The sequence below is a fragment of the Dipodomys merriami genome, unplaced genomic scaffold, assembly GCF_024711535.1.
Source record: "Dipodomys merriami isolate MVZ:Mamm:240054 unplaced genomic scaffold, mDipMer1.0.p SCAF_1, whole genome shotgun sequence".
NCBI classification, from domain to species: domain Eukaryota; kingdom Metazoa; phylum Chordata; class Mammalia; order Rodentia; family Heteromyidae; genus Dipodomys; species Dipodomys merriami.
In genome coordinates, this window is record NW_027202270.1 from 28,055,023 (window position 1) to 28,074,029 (window position 19,007).

General features: G+C 37.3%; 1 protein-coding gene across 2 annotated transcripts in view; it reads right to left on the reverse strand.

The window, feature by feature from the left end:
• Pard3b (par-3 family cell polarity regulator beta) overlaps window positions 1–19,007 on the reverse strand; it is a 990,481-nt gene that overhangs the window by 410,343 nt on the left and 561,131 nt on the right. For both annotated transcript variants that reach the window (XM_070018756.1, XM_070018767.1), the window contains exons 14-15: window positions 14,436–14,535; window positions 7,422–7,537 (exon numbers count right to left, since the gene is read on the reverse strand). In XM_070018756.1, coding sequence (XP_069874857.1) covers window positions 7,422–7,537; window positions 14,436–14,535 — 216 coding nt within the window. The remainder of the gene's footprint in view (window positions 1–7,421; window positions 7,538–14,435; window positions 14,536–19,007) is intronic.

Genomic DNA, 19,007 nt, shown 5'->3' on the forward strand with positions numbered 1-19,007 from the left:
GCCAACTCGATAATTTTTAATAATTGAGGATAGACATTTTATAATCACAATCTTTTTGTTTTCAGGGATAACAATTATTTCTCCTTCCATTCCACGGAAGCCTTGCTCTTCCAGTTTAAACATCGTTATCTGTGTGCATCAAGATAAAATTAACACAGGAACTGAGTGGCTCTGCTTTCTACCTGACATCTGTTAGGTGTTCAAACAATGGGCCACCTCACACACGTTCTGTTTATGTTTTAAAAATAGCTTGATAAGTAACTTTTACTGGAGTTTTGCAAGCCTCCTCTTACACAGCTGGTTGGCTCTTCCTGCATTTATTCTCTTCCATTATTGGTACTTTTCCCTATCATTTGCTCCTCTTTTACAATCTTTTGCCTAGCCAGGACAATCAGTAAGTTCTTGAAATAACCACACTCATTTCTTTGGTTGACTCTCCTTTTCTTACTCTCTGAAATAAGTTACTTATTACAAGGTCAGAATTCCTTTTTGTGAGTCTTTGCTTAATTCTTATGCTTTCTTTTCTGATTAAAGTTGCACTCTAGGTCCAAGCAGCAAGTGCTATTTCTCTCATTTAGTTATTGTATATACATAGTGTTTAGTGTTCTTTTGGGCATGTAGTCAGAACTCAGTAAACATATGTTTACCTGATACTACTTTTAAAATTTCAGAGGTATTGCTGACTGAAATATAATAAAAAGGATCGATGAAAATAAAAATTTATATCAAAATATACATGAAACATAGCGTATAAACAGATAAGCCAGTGTTATAGTTATCAAAATATATCATTTCATAAAAAATTCCATCTCCAGGACATGTGTGTCAGTATCAAGAATAATTATGGAAATTAATTTAACAAACAAAGATAAAGTGGGACTAATTATCTTTTTTATATCTGCCTTTGATCTGATATGAAAAATACCAAATTATTTCCTGACAAATATGAGAGGGTTATATTCAGTAGGTATCCTAAATGTTTGTCTTTGCAGATATAAGAAATCAGTTGATTTATAATTGACTTCGATGATGGGCATGTACAAACATTTCCGAACTTTAAAAAATGTAGAATAAGCAGCTAACAAAAAATGAAATTGCTGAATCACAGATCTTGAAAGACAATCAGCCAATCTATCTCTCCTCCTGATTTTAGAGTTATTCAAAACGCATGCATTTTTTTTTTTAAAAGAGACTCTAGCACATGGAATGTTAACAATCTTCATTGTCAGGAAACTTCCTAAAATTTTGTCTAAATGCCTCATGCGTCACTTTAGACTCATTTCCTCCCATTGAGCAGAGTCAGGACAGCAGAGTCAGCCATCTTCCCCATCTGCACTGCCCCCAGCCTCTCCTCACCCTGTCACAGACGCCCTTCCCAAAACAGCAGTGTGAGCCCAACTGGAAACAGGACAGAAAACTCTTTAAACTAATCTTGTGGGAAATACTATTTTAAACTTAACTTTGAATGGGGCTATAGACTAGGTCAACAAAGGGGCCAAAATTCTGGAGTATAGTCCCTTGAATAATGGAGACTAATTCTTAAACAGTATTATAGAGTCGTAAAACACCAAGCCTGGAAATTAAAGATTTTTATGCCTCATCAAAAAGTCTTTGAATACAACTCCTTGGCATACTGCCAAGAAGGGCAGCTCTTTGGGGGGAAACCCTATGCCAAAGGCCAAAAAGGCAGCTGTGTTATTCAGCTTCTGAGAGCTTCCAACTCAACACCCACACAAGCTCAATTATGAACAAATTAAAGGGATCCAGACAGAACATAGTAATTCTGGTAATTTAAATAAATAGAGGAAAGTCTACAATTAGCAGGGAAAGATTGATTTTCTGGAAAACTCTGATGCATCTACATCATCCCCTAAATGATACCCTAACCCCTGTGAATAAGCATAGTTACATCCAATTACTGAAAAGTAGATTTCCCTTTATTTATCATTTTAATGATTTCTGATCTATCTTAAATGTGACCACATGCATGCCAGAAAAATGGAAATTCATGTAATACTGAGGGGAAACAGTCTCCAAAAGTCTATAAAGGATATATAGGAATTAGTAGAGCACAGAGGCAATATTACCTATTCAAGGTTTAATGTATCTGTCTGTAGTTAATCAAGTGGACACTTTTCCAACTGCAAAGAGGAATTCAGAGTCCTTGAAAAAGGACCAAAGTTTAATTTTGTGTAATGTAATTAATTTGTTTCTATTTGATTAATAAAGTGTAATGGCACATTATTATCCAGTATAGATGCTTTAAAACTATATAATAAAATTCAATGTGCAACCCCATTTAAAAAAGAGAGGGAAAAGAGGGAAAAAAGTCTAGGAAGATTAAGACTGAAAAATTATTTAATGTTGATAGAATGTTGGTGCCAAGAAACTGCAGGCAGCATCACAGTTAATGGCTCACACTCATACACAAACATATAGGCACACAGAGTAGCAGTATTCCTGTTTCTTTAAGCTCAATAGGTCAGCTGGTTCTAAAGTTCATGGGAAATTAAATGCATATGAAGGGTCAACATGATTTTACTTAGAAAAATATGAGTTTTCCTTTAACAAAAAGAAAAACAGAGGAATATGATACTACAACTAATCAAAATACGAAGTGAAATCATGACCAGGTTAATGCCAGCACAGGACAGTTTAACATATCAATATACCAGAAAGTATATAAGCCCATTCATATATGATTACAAAGAAACTGAGTACCTGCATTCCAAAATAGTAGAAGTATGGAAAAGTCAAAAAGTATTACTAACAATTTGAGAAAGAGAGAGAGACAGAGAGAGAGAGAGAGAGAGAGACAGAGACAGAGACAGAGACAGAGAGACAGAGACAGAGAGAGACAGAGAGAGAGAGAGAGAGAGAGAGACAGACAGACAGAGACAGAGACAGAGACAGAGACAGACAGAGAGAGATCTTAGGGCCTTGGCCTTGTGCTTGCTAGGTAAGCACTCTGTCACCTGAGCTGTACATAAAACTTATTTTTGCTTTTCAGTTGTTGTTTTAGATAGAGTGCTCTTTTTCTTTGCCCTGGGCTGGCCTAGAGCCACAGTCTCCTACTTGTACCTCTTAGAAGTACAGGAATGTACTAATATATATGGCTCATTTGTTGGGGTCTAACTAGCATTTTGTCTGGGCTGGCCTAGAAGTGTAGTCCTCTGAATCTCTATCTTCTGAGTAGCTGGGATTGAAGTTGTGAACCACTGAAACCTAGCCAATAATTTGCTATTTTTGTGGAAAAGCATACCTTTACCCCATATTCCTTGGATAAAAATAAACTATTTATTACTAAATAATTTTAAAATCCTCTAGAGAAAAAAATCAATGAAATAAACAATAAAAATCAAGAAATGAGAAGACAGACTGAGTATAAGATTAAACTTTTTTTTATAAGGGATAACCAGATCAAAATAGAAAGGCAAATAACAAATTTGAAAAAAATCACAACTTGTTTAATAAAATTCAAAAATTGAAATAGAAAATGCATATATTTAAATGGGCAACAACACAAAATAATGTATTCAATTTTGCTCAAATTCCATTGTAAAAGGGGTAAATCAACCTGCAAACTGAGACTCATTCATTTAACCCTGTGTGACTATTTCAAAGAAATACATATGACATAAACAAGGGAATGGCTAACAGAGCAAACAAGTAAAATGCTTCCCCAAAGGATAATAGAACCAGGTATGGTGGTTTAATCCTATAAACCTAGCAATACAGAAGGCTGGGATGAGAAGTTTGGGGTTCGAGGTCAGTGCTTCCAAATAAATTGGCCAAAGCAAAATTATTAGAGGCATTGTAGAAGTAGCAGGCCACTTGTAAGCACAGATCCCTGTGTTCACCCTTGAATATCATAAAGAAAGAAAGAAAGAAAGAAAGAAAGAAAGAAAGAAAGAAAGAAAGAAAGAAAGAAAGAAAGAAAGGAAGGAAGGAAGGAAGGAAGGAAGGAAGGAAGGAAGGAAGGAAGGAAGGAAGGAAGGAAAAAAGAAAGAAAGATGGAAGGAAGGAAGGAGGGAAGGAAAGAAGAAAGGAAGGAAGGAAGGAAAGAAAGAAGGAAAGAAAGAAAGAAAGAAAGGAAGGAAGGAAGGAAGAAAGAAAAAAGAGAGATGAAAAGGAAGGAAGGGGAGCTGGGAAGGTGGCTCAGTGGTAGAGCGCTTGCCTTGCATGCCTGAGGCCCTGGGTTCGACTCCTCAGCACCACATAAGCAAAAAGAAAAAAGCTGGAAGTGGCGTTGTGGCTCAAGTGGTAGAGTGCTAGCCTTGAGCTGAAGAGCTGAGGGACAGTGCCCAGGCCCAGAGTTCAGGCCCCACGACCCCCCCCCCCCCAAAAAAAAACAAGAAAGAAAAGGAAGGAAGGAAGAAAAAAGAAAGAAGCAAGCAAGGAAGGGAAAAATGGATAACACAAAATTATTTTTACAGCATATTTAGGTTGGGTGAATGAGGAAAAGAAGTGTTATTTTTTCATAATAGAATTGTCTGTTTTTGGAAATGTAAGTGAAAATAAGTAAACGGAACTTACTGCCTTTAAAATTGTTTGGGAACTGGGTGCTGGTGGCTCACGCCTCTAATCCTAACTACTCAGGAGGCTGAGATCTAAGGATTGTGGTTGGAAGCCAGCCTGGGCAGGAAAGTCTACCAGACTCTTATATCCAATAAACTACTCAGAAAAAGCCTGAAATGATGCTGTGGCTCAAGTGGTAGAGTACTAGCCTTAAGCAAAAGAAGCTCAGTGACAGTGCATTCAAGCCCCAGAAAGAAAAAAATCATTTGAGCATATGAATAATATGTTAAATGGTATAATAGTATAATAATATGCAGATAGAAGTATTAGCTTGGACTTAGAAGCAAAAAAAAATGCTAATAATGGAGCCTTAGAAAATTCTCACAGTCAGTAACATTCTTATTTGTTTGTTTTAATGCCAGTCCTGGAGCTTGAACTGAGGGGCTGGGTGCTTGGTGTCCCTCATGTTTTGTGCTCAAAGTTTTAGTGCTCTACTACTTGAGCCACAGCTCCACTTTTGGCTTTTCTATGTTTAATTGGAGATAAGAGTTTCATGGGCTTTCTACAGGGTGGCTTTGAACTGTGATCCTCAGATCTCAGCATTCTAAGTAGCTAGGATTACAGACATGAAGCACTGGTACTAGGTCAGACAATTATTTTTTAAAATTTTCATAAGGACAGAGTCTTGCTATGTTCCCCGAGATCGTCCTGCCTCGGTCTCCTCATGTAGCTGAGATTATAGATATGTATCATTGCTATAGGTGCTGCAGACCTTATAAAGGAGAAATAGTTATTGTAAGTTAATTTTACAATGAATAAAAGATATATCTTTTATAAACTTTTGAACCAGAAGAATCTGACAATTTTCTAGGTCACAGACAAAAACTAATATAATATTTGACCTAAATGTTGTTACAACACTTTACAGAAGGACTTTTTACCCTGCTGAGTATATTATTTCTAGAAGCATAATCTCACTAACTCCTTTCTCCATTATGTTTTCTTCCTTAGCCTTGGGCATCTATGGTAAACTAGCTTCCACCCAATATCCTACTCTTTCAGTGGAAGAAGAAAGCTACTTCCAGATGTTTACTACTGGGGTACCACTCAGTTGATTCATTGTCTAAGTCAATACACTTACTGAACTCATTCCATTGTTTGTTCTAGGGAAAAGAAACCAGGTTAGTCCTAGAACACCTTCCTTGCCACCTGCTGAAACTTGTTGTTAGATTGGTGCTTCCTGAAATGCAGGCAACCTTGATGATCCACTCTAAAAAATCTTCATACTATGTTACTGAGTACTTCTGCTATAAAGCACATTTTACCTGGTGCTTTTAGTCCATCACTGAAATTCCCCAGAAAGTATCTCAAGGTTACCTACTTTTTCAAACTGAACAAACATTATCTCTGCCCTTTATGGAATACATATGACAAAATGCAATAGATGACTTCTACCTTACTTCTTTAAAAAGATGATTTCAAGGTAAAAGTGAAAAATTTTCGAAACATAAACTTTTCAGTCATAATAAAAAATAAACAAGTACACTTTTGGACATACTCATGATTTATTTTCCCCAGATATGATCTTTTTTTTCTCTTTTAAAATGATGCTATGCTATTATTATGTTTTGCAAAATAATTTAGATCCAAAAAAATGACTACTTCTAAATAAATTAGGAAAAACAGTATTAGATGTCTGTCTCCCAAATAAAGAGCACTTTTCCATGAATCTTTATAGAGAAACTGGGAAGACAGAGGGAGAAATATTTGCCAAGTACTTTATAAAACATAAATTGATCCTTAAATTATTAGTAATAAGTGATGTCATTCATACATTATTCCTTTGCTTTGTCAAAAGTTTACTCTTGAGAAAATACCCTATGACTACTGCTCAAGATAGTTTCCTTGTTAAGCTTTCTGTCTCACTGTAGGCGATTAGAACACATGTTTTTACAGTGATTAGTTAATTTAAAGAAAATAGAATAATTTACTCTTGTTTATCATGATTTTACATTTTTTGAGCTCTTGTAAATAAGCAGCAGAGTAGTACTATCTATCAAGTTGTTAGAGCATACGGTTTTGGTTATTCTAATTTCTTGTTGCTGCTAATGAAATATATAACATGCCTGGAAAAAAAACAATTGCAGGGACTGGGGTCTGAACATTTAGATTATTTTGCTGAGAATTCATTTTGCACTCTCTGTCTTCTAAGGGCTCATAGGAGGGCAGCAATGCTCCTGGGTATCTGATATGTGTTTCAGGATTCTGCCTTGCAGGGCCTAGAGAACTCAGTTGACGAGGTCTATGGGTCTGTCCTTGCAGTCAGCAGTCACCTAGATATTCCTTGTGATGCTAAAAACTTCAATGGGTCTATTCAGCCACCATCCCAGGGTGAGAATGTACCCCACTCTGGAAAACCTAAGGGTCTCTTTTTCCTTCGAGTGTCATGGGATTTGGAGATGGACATCTGAGGAGAAGATCTTCCCCTTGCTGCCTTCCCTTTCCATCACTGATAGGGAAGAAGAATAGGAAGGACAGGTATGTTCATTAGGAATGAAATGCCCTGGCAGAAGCAGCAATACAAATACTAAGGCAAGTGAGTTAAAGATGCTCATGGCTTTCAGAGCCTCCAGAGGGCATCATGTATTTTTCTGGCCTATAAAGAGGAAATTTTTATGGATCGCTGTATACACACAACTCCTCTCTCTTTCCTTTATAAAGGGTGTAATTACAATTAATGTGTGAAAGGAGACAGAAGGCAGGATGGCCATTTTTCCTTACTCCTGGGCTTCTGGCAGATCTTGCTCCCTGAAGTCTGACTTGAAGAAACAAAATCTGGACAAATGGGAAGATAGATGGGCTCAGGCTGGCGAGTTGACCTGGATGTCACCTCCCCTGCTTACCCAGGTCCATGCTTTTGGAGGCTTTCAGGTTAATTGATTCAGGCTGCCTGGCTGGCGTCACGGATCTGAAATTGATGTGCTGATCTGGAAAGTATGCTGCCGAATCCACCCCAGAGCTGTGGAAAGAAGCCGTACATCATATTTAGGTTTATAGAAAAATCTTTGGGTGGGTGGGGGGACGGAGGGGAGAGAGAGAGAAAGAAAGAGAGAGAGAGAGAAAGATCTTATTTTCAACATAGCTCCCCAGCACTCTTTTGGTAGCTAGTAGTCATGTGTTTTAGGCAAATTCTGTTTTCATGTATTGTATCACGTGGATCAATTTAAATGAAGTATTCTCCAGCTAATACAATGTTTTACTCTTCACTGATTTCTGCTAATTGGGATCTGGCTGTCCCATATATAACTTTAAGTGGGTGAGGGGCGCCTGTGAAGTGCTAGCACTTCACAGGACATCAGCAGATCATAGCAGCGCCCAGAAGTGGACTAAGCACACCCTTCCTTTGAAAACAAGTGAGAGCTGTGTCCTTATAGAAAACCACCTTGTTGATTGACGGATGGCCATGGGAGTTTGATTGTTTCCCTTATTTAAGCCTATCTTCTAAAACTCCTGTTAATGCTGAGCAGAAACATCTGCCCATCAGTAATATCAAAGGAAGGCACAAAAAAAGTACAGTTGACAATTTAGTCACAAAATACATCAAGTACCATTACAGATTTCTTAGTACTTATGTTCAGTCTCAAAGAATTTCCTTTCTGTTGACTATTTTATTTACTTTGCTTGAGGATGAAAGGCATTATATAAAGGAATTAAAGAAAATGGCTTATATCTTGATCCAGAAATAAATTATATTCATATTCTATTCATAAATTAAATTACAACTATTTTCTCCCTCTGTAGTCTTGACTGTTGAGAAAGTACATGTGGCTTATTTCAACATAACTTCTATCATAAGCTTGTATACACTGACAACCCAAAGAATCCATAGGACATGTGAAATGACTGAGGTTGAATCCCTCAAAGTTAGGGTCTGATAGTTTAATTAACCAGCCAACAAGAAACTGCTTTGGATGAGAATCCTAAAATGTACAGCGGAATGTTGACTTTTAAGCAAAACATCCCAGAGTTAAGTTTAACTTTTTTCCTTGAAACTCATCCATCATTTCTATTTCATATTCTCTGACATCATTGTTAAAATGAATATTTGTCAATAATAAAATTGATGAGTGAATAAGTGGACCCCATTACTATAATACAGAAGTCCCATGGCAAGAACTACAATGCAGTGCTCAAAGGCCAGAACTCTGGGACAGATTGGTGCAGTTTAAATCCTGGCTCTGCTACTTACTGGATGTATGACCTGGGTAAGTTATTGGACCTCTTTGTGTTTCAGTATTCTCATGTGTAAAATGAATCTAATTATACTCTCTACCTTACAGGTGGTTAAGACAATATGATGAGTTATGATTTTGAAGGTTCAGAGACGAGTCTGGTACATAGTAAATGCCATAGAAATGTGGAGTTTTCACAAAGGAGGAGGCAACAATGCTTGATAAGAAATTGTACTCATTATCTTGCCCATGTAATTGTAACCCCTCTGTGTGGTATTTTCACAATAAAAAAAAGAAATGTGGAGTTTTCAGATAAGCAAGTAAATAAATAGAACAACATTCGCTTACCAAATGACTCTACATTTTTTGGCTATTTATTTTAATTTCCTTTGCTATTTCTAATTTTATCAGACTGAGGAGGGCTGCAATGAACAATCTTTCTCTCTTATTCAGAAGAGCAATATAGTATGATAAGGTAAAGGGCTGGAATGATATCAAGACATACAGCCTCAGTTTCCTCACCCACACAATGTATAGTAATATAATTACTCTGTCAAATTGTTGTGAAGATTAAAAATTGAACACATGTTAATGCTGAAAGTATTGGCGACATAAAACAAAGGAGGGGGTAACAATGTTCGACAAGAAATGTACTTATTACCTTACTCATGTAACTGTAACCCCTCTGTACAGCATCTTTGCAATAAAATAAAATTTTAAAAAAGAGCTCAAGCGACATGAAAGTAGTATGGGCTTCTTTCTTGGTATTTTAGTACATTCTCAAGTGATGAAGTGATTGGTAAGTAAAAAGTACTAGATCTGGTGTCTAGTAATAGCAGAACATGACAATTATGTATAAAAATTCTTGGACCTATTTGGAATTATTGATGCTGGTGTAATCTAATAGTGATGTTCTCATTAAATTTTTTTTTGCCTCACTTTAAAAAGAGTTCTGAGATGGTTAGAGAACATGAGCTTCTCCTTGAGCCTTAGTGTTAGAGAAGTACTTGACTTCAAATGTGTCATTCGACCTTTATTTGCAGTTAGTTTTTCTTCCTTTGATCTCTTGTGACAATGTGGATTTAGTGTCAGAAAGACTCATGGCCTTTATAGAATCAAAGAACTTAAGAACTACCAGGGATTAAAGGTCCCCTCATCTTTGAGATAAGACTCTGAGGCCTGAAGAGAAGGACTGATGGTCTAAGGTCACACAGCTGGCCAAGGGCAGAGCCTCCACCAGAGCCACAAGCTTTGGCTAAATTGGTGGTCATTCAAGGATATAGCTGTTAGCATCCTTAATTCACAGAAATCAAGCCTTTCACTTTAAGTACAGATTTGTTCCCTATGCAAATTTCCTTCTAGGAAATTTGAGTGGTATATATCATGAAATAAAAGAAAAACAAGTAGTTAATCAAAACAGATGCTGTATGTTATAACAAGAACCTTGAGGGAGGAGGTTTAGGATCAACATGAATTTTCCTCTTTACAAGGAAGATCACACCGCATTTAAAGTGGTGTGCTCCAGGCAAAGTGTGGGAATCTACCCAACTGAGAAATATACTGATTGCTCCAGTTCATTGTCTTAGATGACTAAATTCATTGTTTTAGAGTATCATAGTACAACTAGGCAATAATTGACATATTGATCATCAGGGTTCCGATTTTCTCATATTCCTGAGATATAAAGGTCCCAACATCATTTTAAAAATAGGTGGCAATGTTATGTGTTATAGTTTTCGTGAAGGTAGGTCATCAGAAAGTGATTTGATTTTATATAAATATTGGAATATTATGAAGAATATTTAGAGTAATACAAGCTGCGTTGTAACCTAAATGTAACCATATATAGTATTCATCATTATATAAACATATTTATAATTATGTCCAAGAATTTGATCATCCTATAACATCTGTTTCCATTATTTTGAAGGTGTACAATTTGAAAACCTTCAGCAGAAAGACCCCAGTTGCCACAGTAAAGAATAGGAATGTAAAATAAAGCTGATGTAAGATTGGCAGATATCGAAGGAAGGATGTGAGTGTGATGTAAGGTATTATGGGATGAGAGCCAATGTGAACATATAGGGAACAGAAGTTAGGAGTACAGTATTGAATTAGCTAATGTGAAAATATTTTAGACATGCAAGTTAGACTAGTAACATGGTTTGTAATTTTATGCTACATATCAAAAGTGTTTAGAGTGAGAAGCTGACACAATGATTAAGCATAAACGATGACATATTTTAATTTTGAAGGGAGTTAGCATGTGCTTATGGCTGAATGGGCTGCTTTGGAGGCTGTGGGAAGCTAGAAGCTGACAGCAGGCCAAAGACATGTCCTAGATAAAGGCTGTGTTTTCAGCATGAACAACCAGGGAATCTATCAAATAGAAATGATACTCAATGTCAAATTATGCTGCATAATGAATAAATAAGGGCAGCATGAAACATATGCCAGTGGTCCTGAATATGGTGACAAACAAGGAATATGAACGAGAGTGAAAAGCAAGTGACTAGCTGAGGACCAGGGGGAAAATTTGAGAGGCATGCTTAAAATTTAAAAAATAATAATATATGAAGTCGCAGGTTACCTGTGAGCCCATGATTAGACTCCTACAATTGACTAAGGAGTGGGAATGAATGCAGGTCATGTGTGTGAGATAAAGAGAGACAGAGAAAGAAAAAAAAACTAAGCAAGTGGTGGATGAGCAAATGCTAAGTTGTTAATAATATTCAGTATAGTCTGTCTGCTGTTGATCTGCCTTAAATTATTCTTGACATCTCTAAATAAAAATGTTTTTTTTCTTTGTATTTGTTTGATATTTAGACACATATCGAAACTTTTCTCTAATAATCAGTGGCATAATAGCAGAAATAAGTTCATTTTGAATCCCATTTTCATTTTGATTTCACGTACATGCATTAAACTTGTTCAAACTTGGTTTTTCCTCTTCAGGCTATTGTAGTTTTCTGCTCTTCAAAACCAGCTCCCCCCAAAGCATCACACTTCCTTTACAGAGGCCTTTTATTGTTTTTTTTAAAGATAGGATATTCCCTATGTTCAACCTTCCTGGCTCCCTGCCAGTCCTTCCTCCACCCCAAGCTTCACACATCCAAACCCCACTGCTACTGGTCACCTTGGCAACGCAGCAGCTTGCAGGGTGGTGCAGGTCACAGGCTCCCAGGAGGGGGAGAGCTGCAAGCTTAAGACTTGTTCCTTCCCTCCCTCTACAAAATGTCTGTCTTTCCTATCCACCCATGCAGCTTCTCCCTCTCTTCCTACCCTGCTGTTTTCTTCCTATTCCCAAGTCTAAAATACTTCTTCTATCCTCCCAACTGAAATTGCTCAGGGCCTGAACTGTCATGACTGGGCATGAAACCCTCTAATGCCTCTCCACTGCTTTGAGAAGAAGCAACTGGTCAGGGACCTGCTGGTTCTTTCCCCAGGTGCATATGCTGCACGTGGTGCCTGCCTCCTGGTCTTTCTAAACTCAACTTGCCACTTCACTGCTACATGGGGTCCTTTCCACTCTCCATGAAATCTAGTCAAACTCCCTTTCTAGTGTAACCAACCTTGACCATACAGGCAGAGTTGGTGGTTCAAGCCTCTGGGATCCCGTGATATTTTATAATGCTGAGTAGGCTACATCATAATTAGTTGTGTATGTGTTTCAATAAGAGAATATTGATTTTTTTTTGGCAGAGATGCTTTCTGATCCATTCTAGTGCCTTCTACAGTATCTGGCTCAAAGCTCCAGAGATACTTTTCTGACTAGATGAGTTAGTGAATATATGACCTAATGACCAAATAGTGCACAGACAAAGAGCAGAATAAAGACAGAAATTTCAGACTTCTGGCTGAAAGGAAATGAATGTTGATTTTAAGGGCACAGTTCTAGCAGAGTGTTGAGGATAGAAGCTGAAACTCAGACATCAGGAAGGAAAGGGTGGCAAGGAAGGTTTTCAGCAATGAGGTCCAAGAGAAGCTTTTCATGCTATCCTGCCCCCCAAATCACTGAGGAATTTGCTTAGAACAAAAAGGAAGGGAAGAAATCGTGAGGAGACACTGATGCCACAGAAGCAGTTGCTAAAATCTAACAGTCATATCTATGATATCCCTGAACTGCCTCTTTCCTCTGAAGGTTCTTCATAGCCTCCATTCACCCAATCTCTGATAGACACATGGAAACCTCGGTTTCACCATCCCTCTTGTCTGTTAGTACTCAAAATGATTTTACTATCTAACCAATGAGGTCTAGGTACTTCATCCTGACATGGTGGGCTTTATTATTTGGCACAATTTATTATTATTAATTATATTTATTACTAGGCACAATGTAATTTGTGCAACGCATTGTACTTCCCATTTCTTCAGTGTTCCTTCGGCTCATGCTTCCCTTTTTGACAGTCCCTTCCTTCCTGGACTTACTTCACACCCTCCTTCTCCTCCTCAGTCATGACGTAAGGTTCAGCTTGAATACCTTGTGTCACTTGATTTGTCTACCTGCACATATCCTCCTCAGACTCAGATGCCCCAAACACTTAAACTTTACCCTCTGGTAAGTTCCATTTTGTAGCTTGTGTTCTAGCCACTTTGCCCATGAACACTCTGGCTTCTCCATGCCAGGGTTTCTATCTGATTCGTTTTTGTGCCATCCCAGTGGTTTTGTACATAATCTAATGAATGAAATTATTTCTGAAATGGATTCTTTTATGCCACCAAAGTGTCATTTGGAATTTGGATTTCAGGCAGGAAATAAAAATCAATGAAAAATAAATAAATACATCCACATGTTCTTTTAAGAAGGCTCCAGAGATTCTGTCTAGAACATTGTTGTGACTATGAACCTAGTTCAAAAAATGGTATTTGAGCAGATAACTGATTTCAAAAATATAAGAATCAGAGATGGCTAAATGTAGGTAAGCTTCCATCTAATAGAGTTAGCTATACTCTTGTGTTGCTTTATTTTTTAGCAGGTTGTATTTAAAAAACATAATAGGAATGTCACTAACTTTGCTGGAAGAAATTTCACAGGATTACCATGGGATGCAGAGTAGAACAAAACATACAGTTTTAAACAGCCATAATAAATATAGAAAATAGCAAAGAGACAATTTAATGATTTTTAACACTCATCAGAAGAACAAAAATCTATGAATTCCACTAGTCAAATAGTATGTATGCTTAGTAAATCTTCCTCTCTCATGCTTGTGTGATTCTAAAAACTATTGATTTTTTAGTTTCTATTACAGAATGGATATAATATTGGGTACCTTTTTCAATATTTTAGATTATATGGTGCAGCTTTAAATTTTAGATTCCATTAACTTTCTTGGAACATATATTTTAAAAATACCTTTAGGGTTTGCCAATAACAAAGGGAAAAAACCCTAAGCTTTATGTTGTCTTAGTTTTATTGTCTACCTTCTTATATATAACTTTTCTTTGAGCTCTACTGCTAGAGTTTTCAAACCCGTGAAAGAAAAGTCAACATTTTCATCAATACTTTAATAATATAAGATGAGTCTTAACAAGCTATGCTGTTAAAAGAAACATTCACTGGAAAAGAATTATAGATACTCTGAGATTTCTATTCTGGAAAGAAATAGAGTTAAAATAAGGTTGCTGAGTTTTCCCAGAAAAACCCTAACGGGGCACATTTATGATATATCATTTCATCGATACCTATGGCTGTAATCTTCAAGGCCCAATTCCAGACCAGGATGTGGTGGCAGCGATGGTGGTTCTTCACTCTCAGCCCATCCGTCACTGGGAAGCAATAGGTCTATAAACAAAGAACAAATGAAGCTGTAGTAAACTGGAGGCAGAACTATTCAGTGCCTGATTTTGCTCCAGCCTATCTCTCAGATACAATTTTAACCAACACATAAACCTGCCTTGAAATAAATAAAAGCCTCATCTGGAACCAAAGGATTTGCTTGAAAGTGAATATTCCCTGTAGCAGAAAATGTAGGTCCACTAAAATGGGTCTAGCCTAGGGGATCTGTTGCCCACCCTAGCAAATTAAGTGCACGCATCTCATCTATCTATGCATCTCCTATCTATGAAAGGTCGACACGTACTTACTGGTTATTATTTGGGTCAGACTAACAGAGGCATGACTTTTATGCCTTACTTTTTTTTGTTGTTGTTTGTTTTTTAGGAATGAGACTGTAATGACTAGTTGGAACTCTATGGTGATTTAGGTATTTACCTGAATGACAAAAAACACTTTAAAAACCTGCTAGACCTTGAGATACAGAATATTTTTTTTAGTATTTAGACAAAGTGTGGGGGAGGACTAGTCCCTTTTTCTACATGAGCTATAGTAGAAACACTTGGGTTTTAGGTTTTATAAGCAAAAGATGGGTCTGAATTTTCATTTCCTGCTTAATAAAAACAGATTTCCAGGCTAGTCTAATACTAGAAAAATAACACATGTCTCAATTACTACAACCAAGAACAAAATTGGATGAGATCTTGTATATCATACATTGTGTTAAGAATTATATACATCATTTCATTTCATACTCAGGATAATAATATCAACTAGTATATGAAATCATTGTAGAGTATCCTATTTAATAGAATGATTTTACAGCAAGACATATACATTTCCATTCCTGGTTCCTATGATACAGTGTGCCTTGGGTACATTACTCAACTTCTCCATGCTCCCAGTCTTTAAGTCCATAAAGTGGAGATAAGAATCCGTTTATTGGAGATTAGGGATATACCATAGCAGGGCAGCACTTACCTAGCATGCATGAGGTTGTTGGTTTTATCCCTAGCACCATAAACCCAACCAAAACAGCAAAAGGAAAGCATCTAATGGAAGAGTATACCCATTCAATATGATGCCACATTGTTGAGTAGTGACTCATTGAGGCAAAGTGTAACAACATTACATCATTGTAAAGGGATTATTATCCATAAATAGTGCATTCTATTTTGCATCTATTTAACTAGATAACTGATAAGATGTGGCTTCTATCTGTCTCTGGTTGACCTCTCTACGCTTGAGAACTACTGCTGGTAACAGCACCTGGTTTTATTTGTCCATCTACCAGGTCTAGCAAGAGGTACCATTATTCTGGGGCTTTCTGGGTAAAGCAGATTGCCTTCTTTAATGTAGGTGTGACTCATCTAGTATGCTGAAGATCTGAGTAGAACAAAAAGTTGGACTTTTCCCTGAGTAGGAGAGAACTCTTCTCCCTGACCAACATTAATCGAGGACAGTGGATTGTTACTGAGTTTGGATTTGCACTATTAATGTGTGCTCTTCCTGGATTGCAAGGCTTCAAACCTCTGGATGGGAGCCCAGCTTTATCTTTCTTGGTTCTGAGGTCACTGGGCTCAGATTAGAACTACACACATCAGCTGTGCCAAATCTATAGTTTAGTGGTCCACTTTTCAGAACTTAGGGTCATCATCCTCCATAACCACAAGAACCTATTTCTTATGATAAATCTCTTCATTTGCACCCATTCCAGTTGGTTCTGTTTCTCTGGAGAACCTTGAGAGGACACACAGCAAGGACTTGCACCTGGCTCTGATATCCAGGCGGTAATGGAGAAGGTGGTGGCAGGGCTGGCATGTTCCTGAAAATGAGGCTCAAAGCCAGGGATCTGATCAGAAGGTGTCAGAGCAGGATGAGAATGATTAGCAAAGGTGCTCTAGTGCTGCCCTCAGCACTGCCTCTGCCAATGATCCAGTGATTTGGTAATGGTGAGCATGGTCAAGAACGCAGATATTTAACTAAAAGACACAAAGCAGGTCTATACTGTATACAGAGACAAGGGACACAATGGGCCAAGATCTTCCAGCTGGTTTACATCTTTCAACCCAAACCTCTCTGTCTTGCACACTGGTGATAAACACAGATGTGAGCATGTAACCTGCTTTCTCTAACTCACTTCCACTGCATATAGTTGCATACTGAATAAAGATCTCTGTTCTTGTTAACCAATTTCATTTCCTATGATATATTTTATGACCATAGCAGTGGGCTTATCTGACTCTATGTCTTTACTTACACAATTATAAAACCCACTCTACCTGTTAAAGCCTACTTTCAATGTCACTTACTGTGCCTAGGATATGTTAGTACTTAAACAGTAGTGGCAAAAAGAACATTCTCTTCCTGGTACATAGCTGGGTGTTAGCCTTATATATTCCATACCAGTTCTTTCTATATGTTAAGTTCTTACTATATGTTAAATGATTCCTGTGTTACATTTTTTTCACATGCTATGTTTAAATTAAACCATGTATTTATTTATCTACCAAGCTATCATCCAATCATCTGCATTTCTCTTATTAGACCATGGATAATTTCTTCCATGCCCTCTCTGTTCCTTCCTCCTTTTCTTCACCCTCTTCTGAATTTTGAATTTACTGTACTTAATACTTTAATTTTTAGTGCATTCATATGATCCATACATTTTTTTTCTTTAAGTGATGATGGGATTAGAGGAAAGTCTACTGGTTGACCCTACATTCTTGGTATAGTTTTAAACATAATATTCAGATGTTGTACTTTTCTTGATTCAAATACCCATGTGAAAGCCTAGAATTCTGTAGACATATTTCTATAAACATTATTTTTAGATTTGATTTCATTGAGTACATAAGGTATACTCTAAATGGTCACTCTATATATACACCTGTGAATAGGAGTATTTGTATCTACTTAATTGATAGAGAAATGGTCATCCTTTCATTGTTTTTTGGTGAACTTCAGTATGGCAAATCCAGACCAGAAAAGATAGGTAAATGAGAGTCTGTCTTTAGAGAAGGCCTTAGCAAGTTCTATCCCTGTTCTAGAGTTAGCCCAGCACCTGGCTTTGTAAACGAAGTTTCATTGAACATATATTACCTGCCTGTTTGTTTATGGATAGTCTGTCACTGATGCTGTACCACCATGGCAGAACTGAGTTGTAAAAGACCCCATAGTCTCCAAAGCCAGCCTTATTTAATACTTAGTCTTTTAAGGACAAGAGTTTGATAACTGTTGCCTTAGTCTTCTTGAGGGCAAATTATCACTGCATTCATCTTCATATCCCTGATTCTGTGCTCTGGACCATGGAGGTATCCAGTCAACATTAGTCATGTAGCAAAGCAGAATTCAGTTTCCAATCACCACTGCAGACAATGCCTTCTATGCTATAGAGGGGTGGATACATGTTGGTTTCCAGAAGAATACACACATGATGAAGAATTGTATGCATCTTTGAAAGACTCCAAGGAATATGGATTTAATGAAATGGAGCACAGAAGTGAAACATTTGATTTGAGGTGAGGAGGAAAGGCTAAATTTGGTGGGCAATGCTGAGCAGACTTGGGGGCAATGCATGACTAGGTTGGACTAGAGCTAAAATTAGAGGAGGTGTAGGAGATCACACAAAAAAAGAAGAGCAATATCAGGAGAGGTAATGGAGGACCAGAGGCACATTGCACTTAGGCAATTATTCAGCCCAGGGTTCAATGCACTACCAAGACTCCTCAGAAACCACAGTGTTGGTGCACCTCATTACCATTCAAATGCTTAATAGGATTTTATAGTCAGCCCCTGGGACACAGCCTCCATCCTTATTACTATCTTGGAGCTCCACGTTTATTCCAAAACAGGCACTGCACACAGTTCTCCAACACAAATGTGAATTTTCTGCTGTTGCAATTTCTACAAATGTTAGGTCTAAAAATGCCTTTTCGGTGTAACAGCTTGAAAGGAATAAAAGAAATAAAGTACTCAGTGAACTGTGGGTGGTATGTACTATTATTATAAAAATAGATGGAACACGGAATATCAACATTGGATTCTTAAATATACAAAGGAAAGGGAAAAAGAGAAGGAAAAAAGCTAATGTTTTGGCTGCACCAGTTCCTCCCCTCACTAGACATTACATTTTGTCAGGTTTGTCTTAATCTTCTTTTTCTAAAGCAAGGCCTTAAAATATCAGTGGTGGTAAGGCGATGCTGGGGTTCGCGAATCTCAGTGACCTTTGCCATCTTATATGGCTCTGGAATGAATTTCAGAAACTCTGAAATAAAACTATATTTTCTAACAGAAACAAAAAAACTATTAAAATAAAAATGAAACAATAAACATGATCTCTTATTTTCTTCTTTAGGGATACTGGGGTTTGAACTCAGGGACTCAAGCTGGTAGGCAAGTAGCCTACCACTTCTGTCATACCCCAGCTCCTCTTTCAGATAGTATCTTGTCTTTTGGCCATAGGCTGGCCTCAGTCTGTG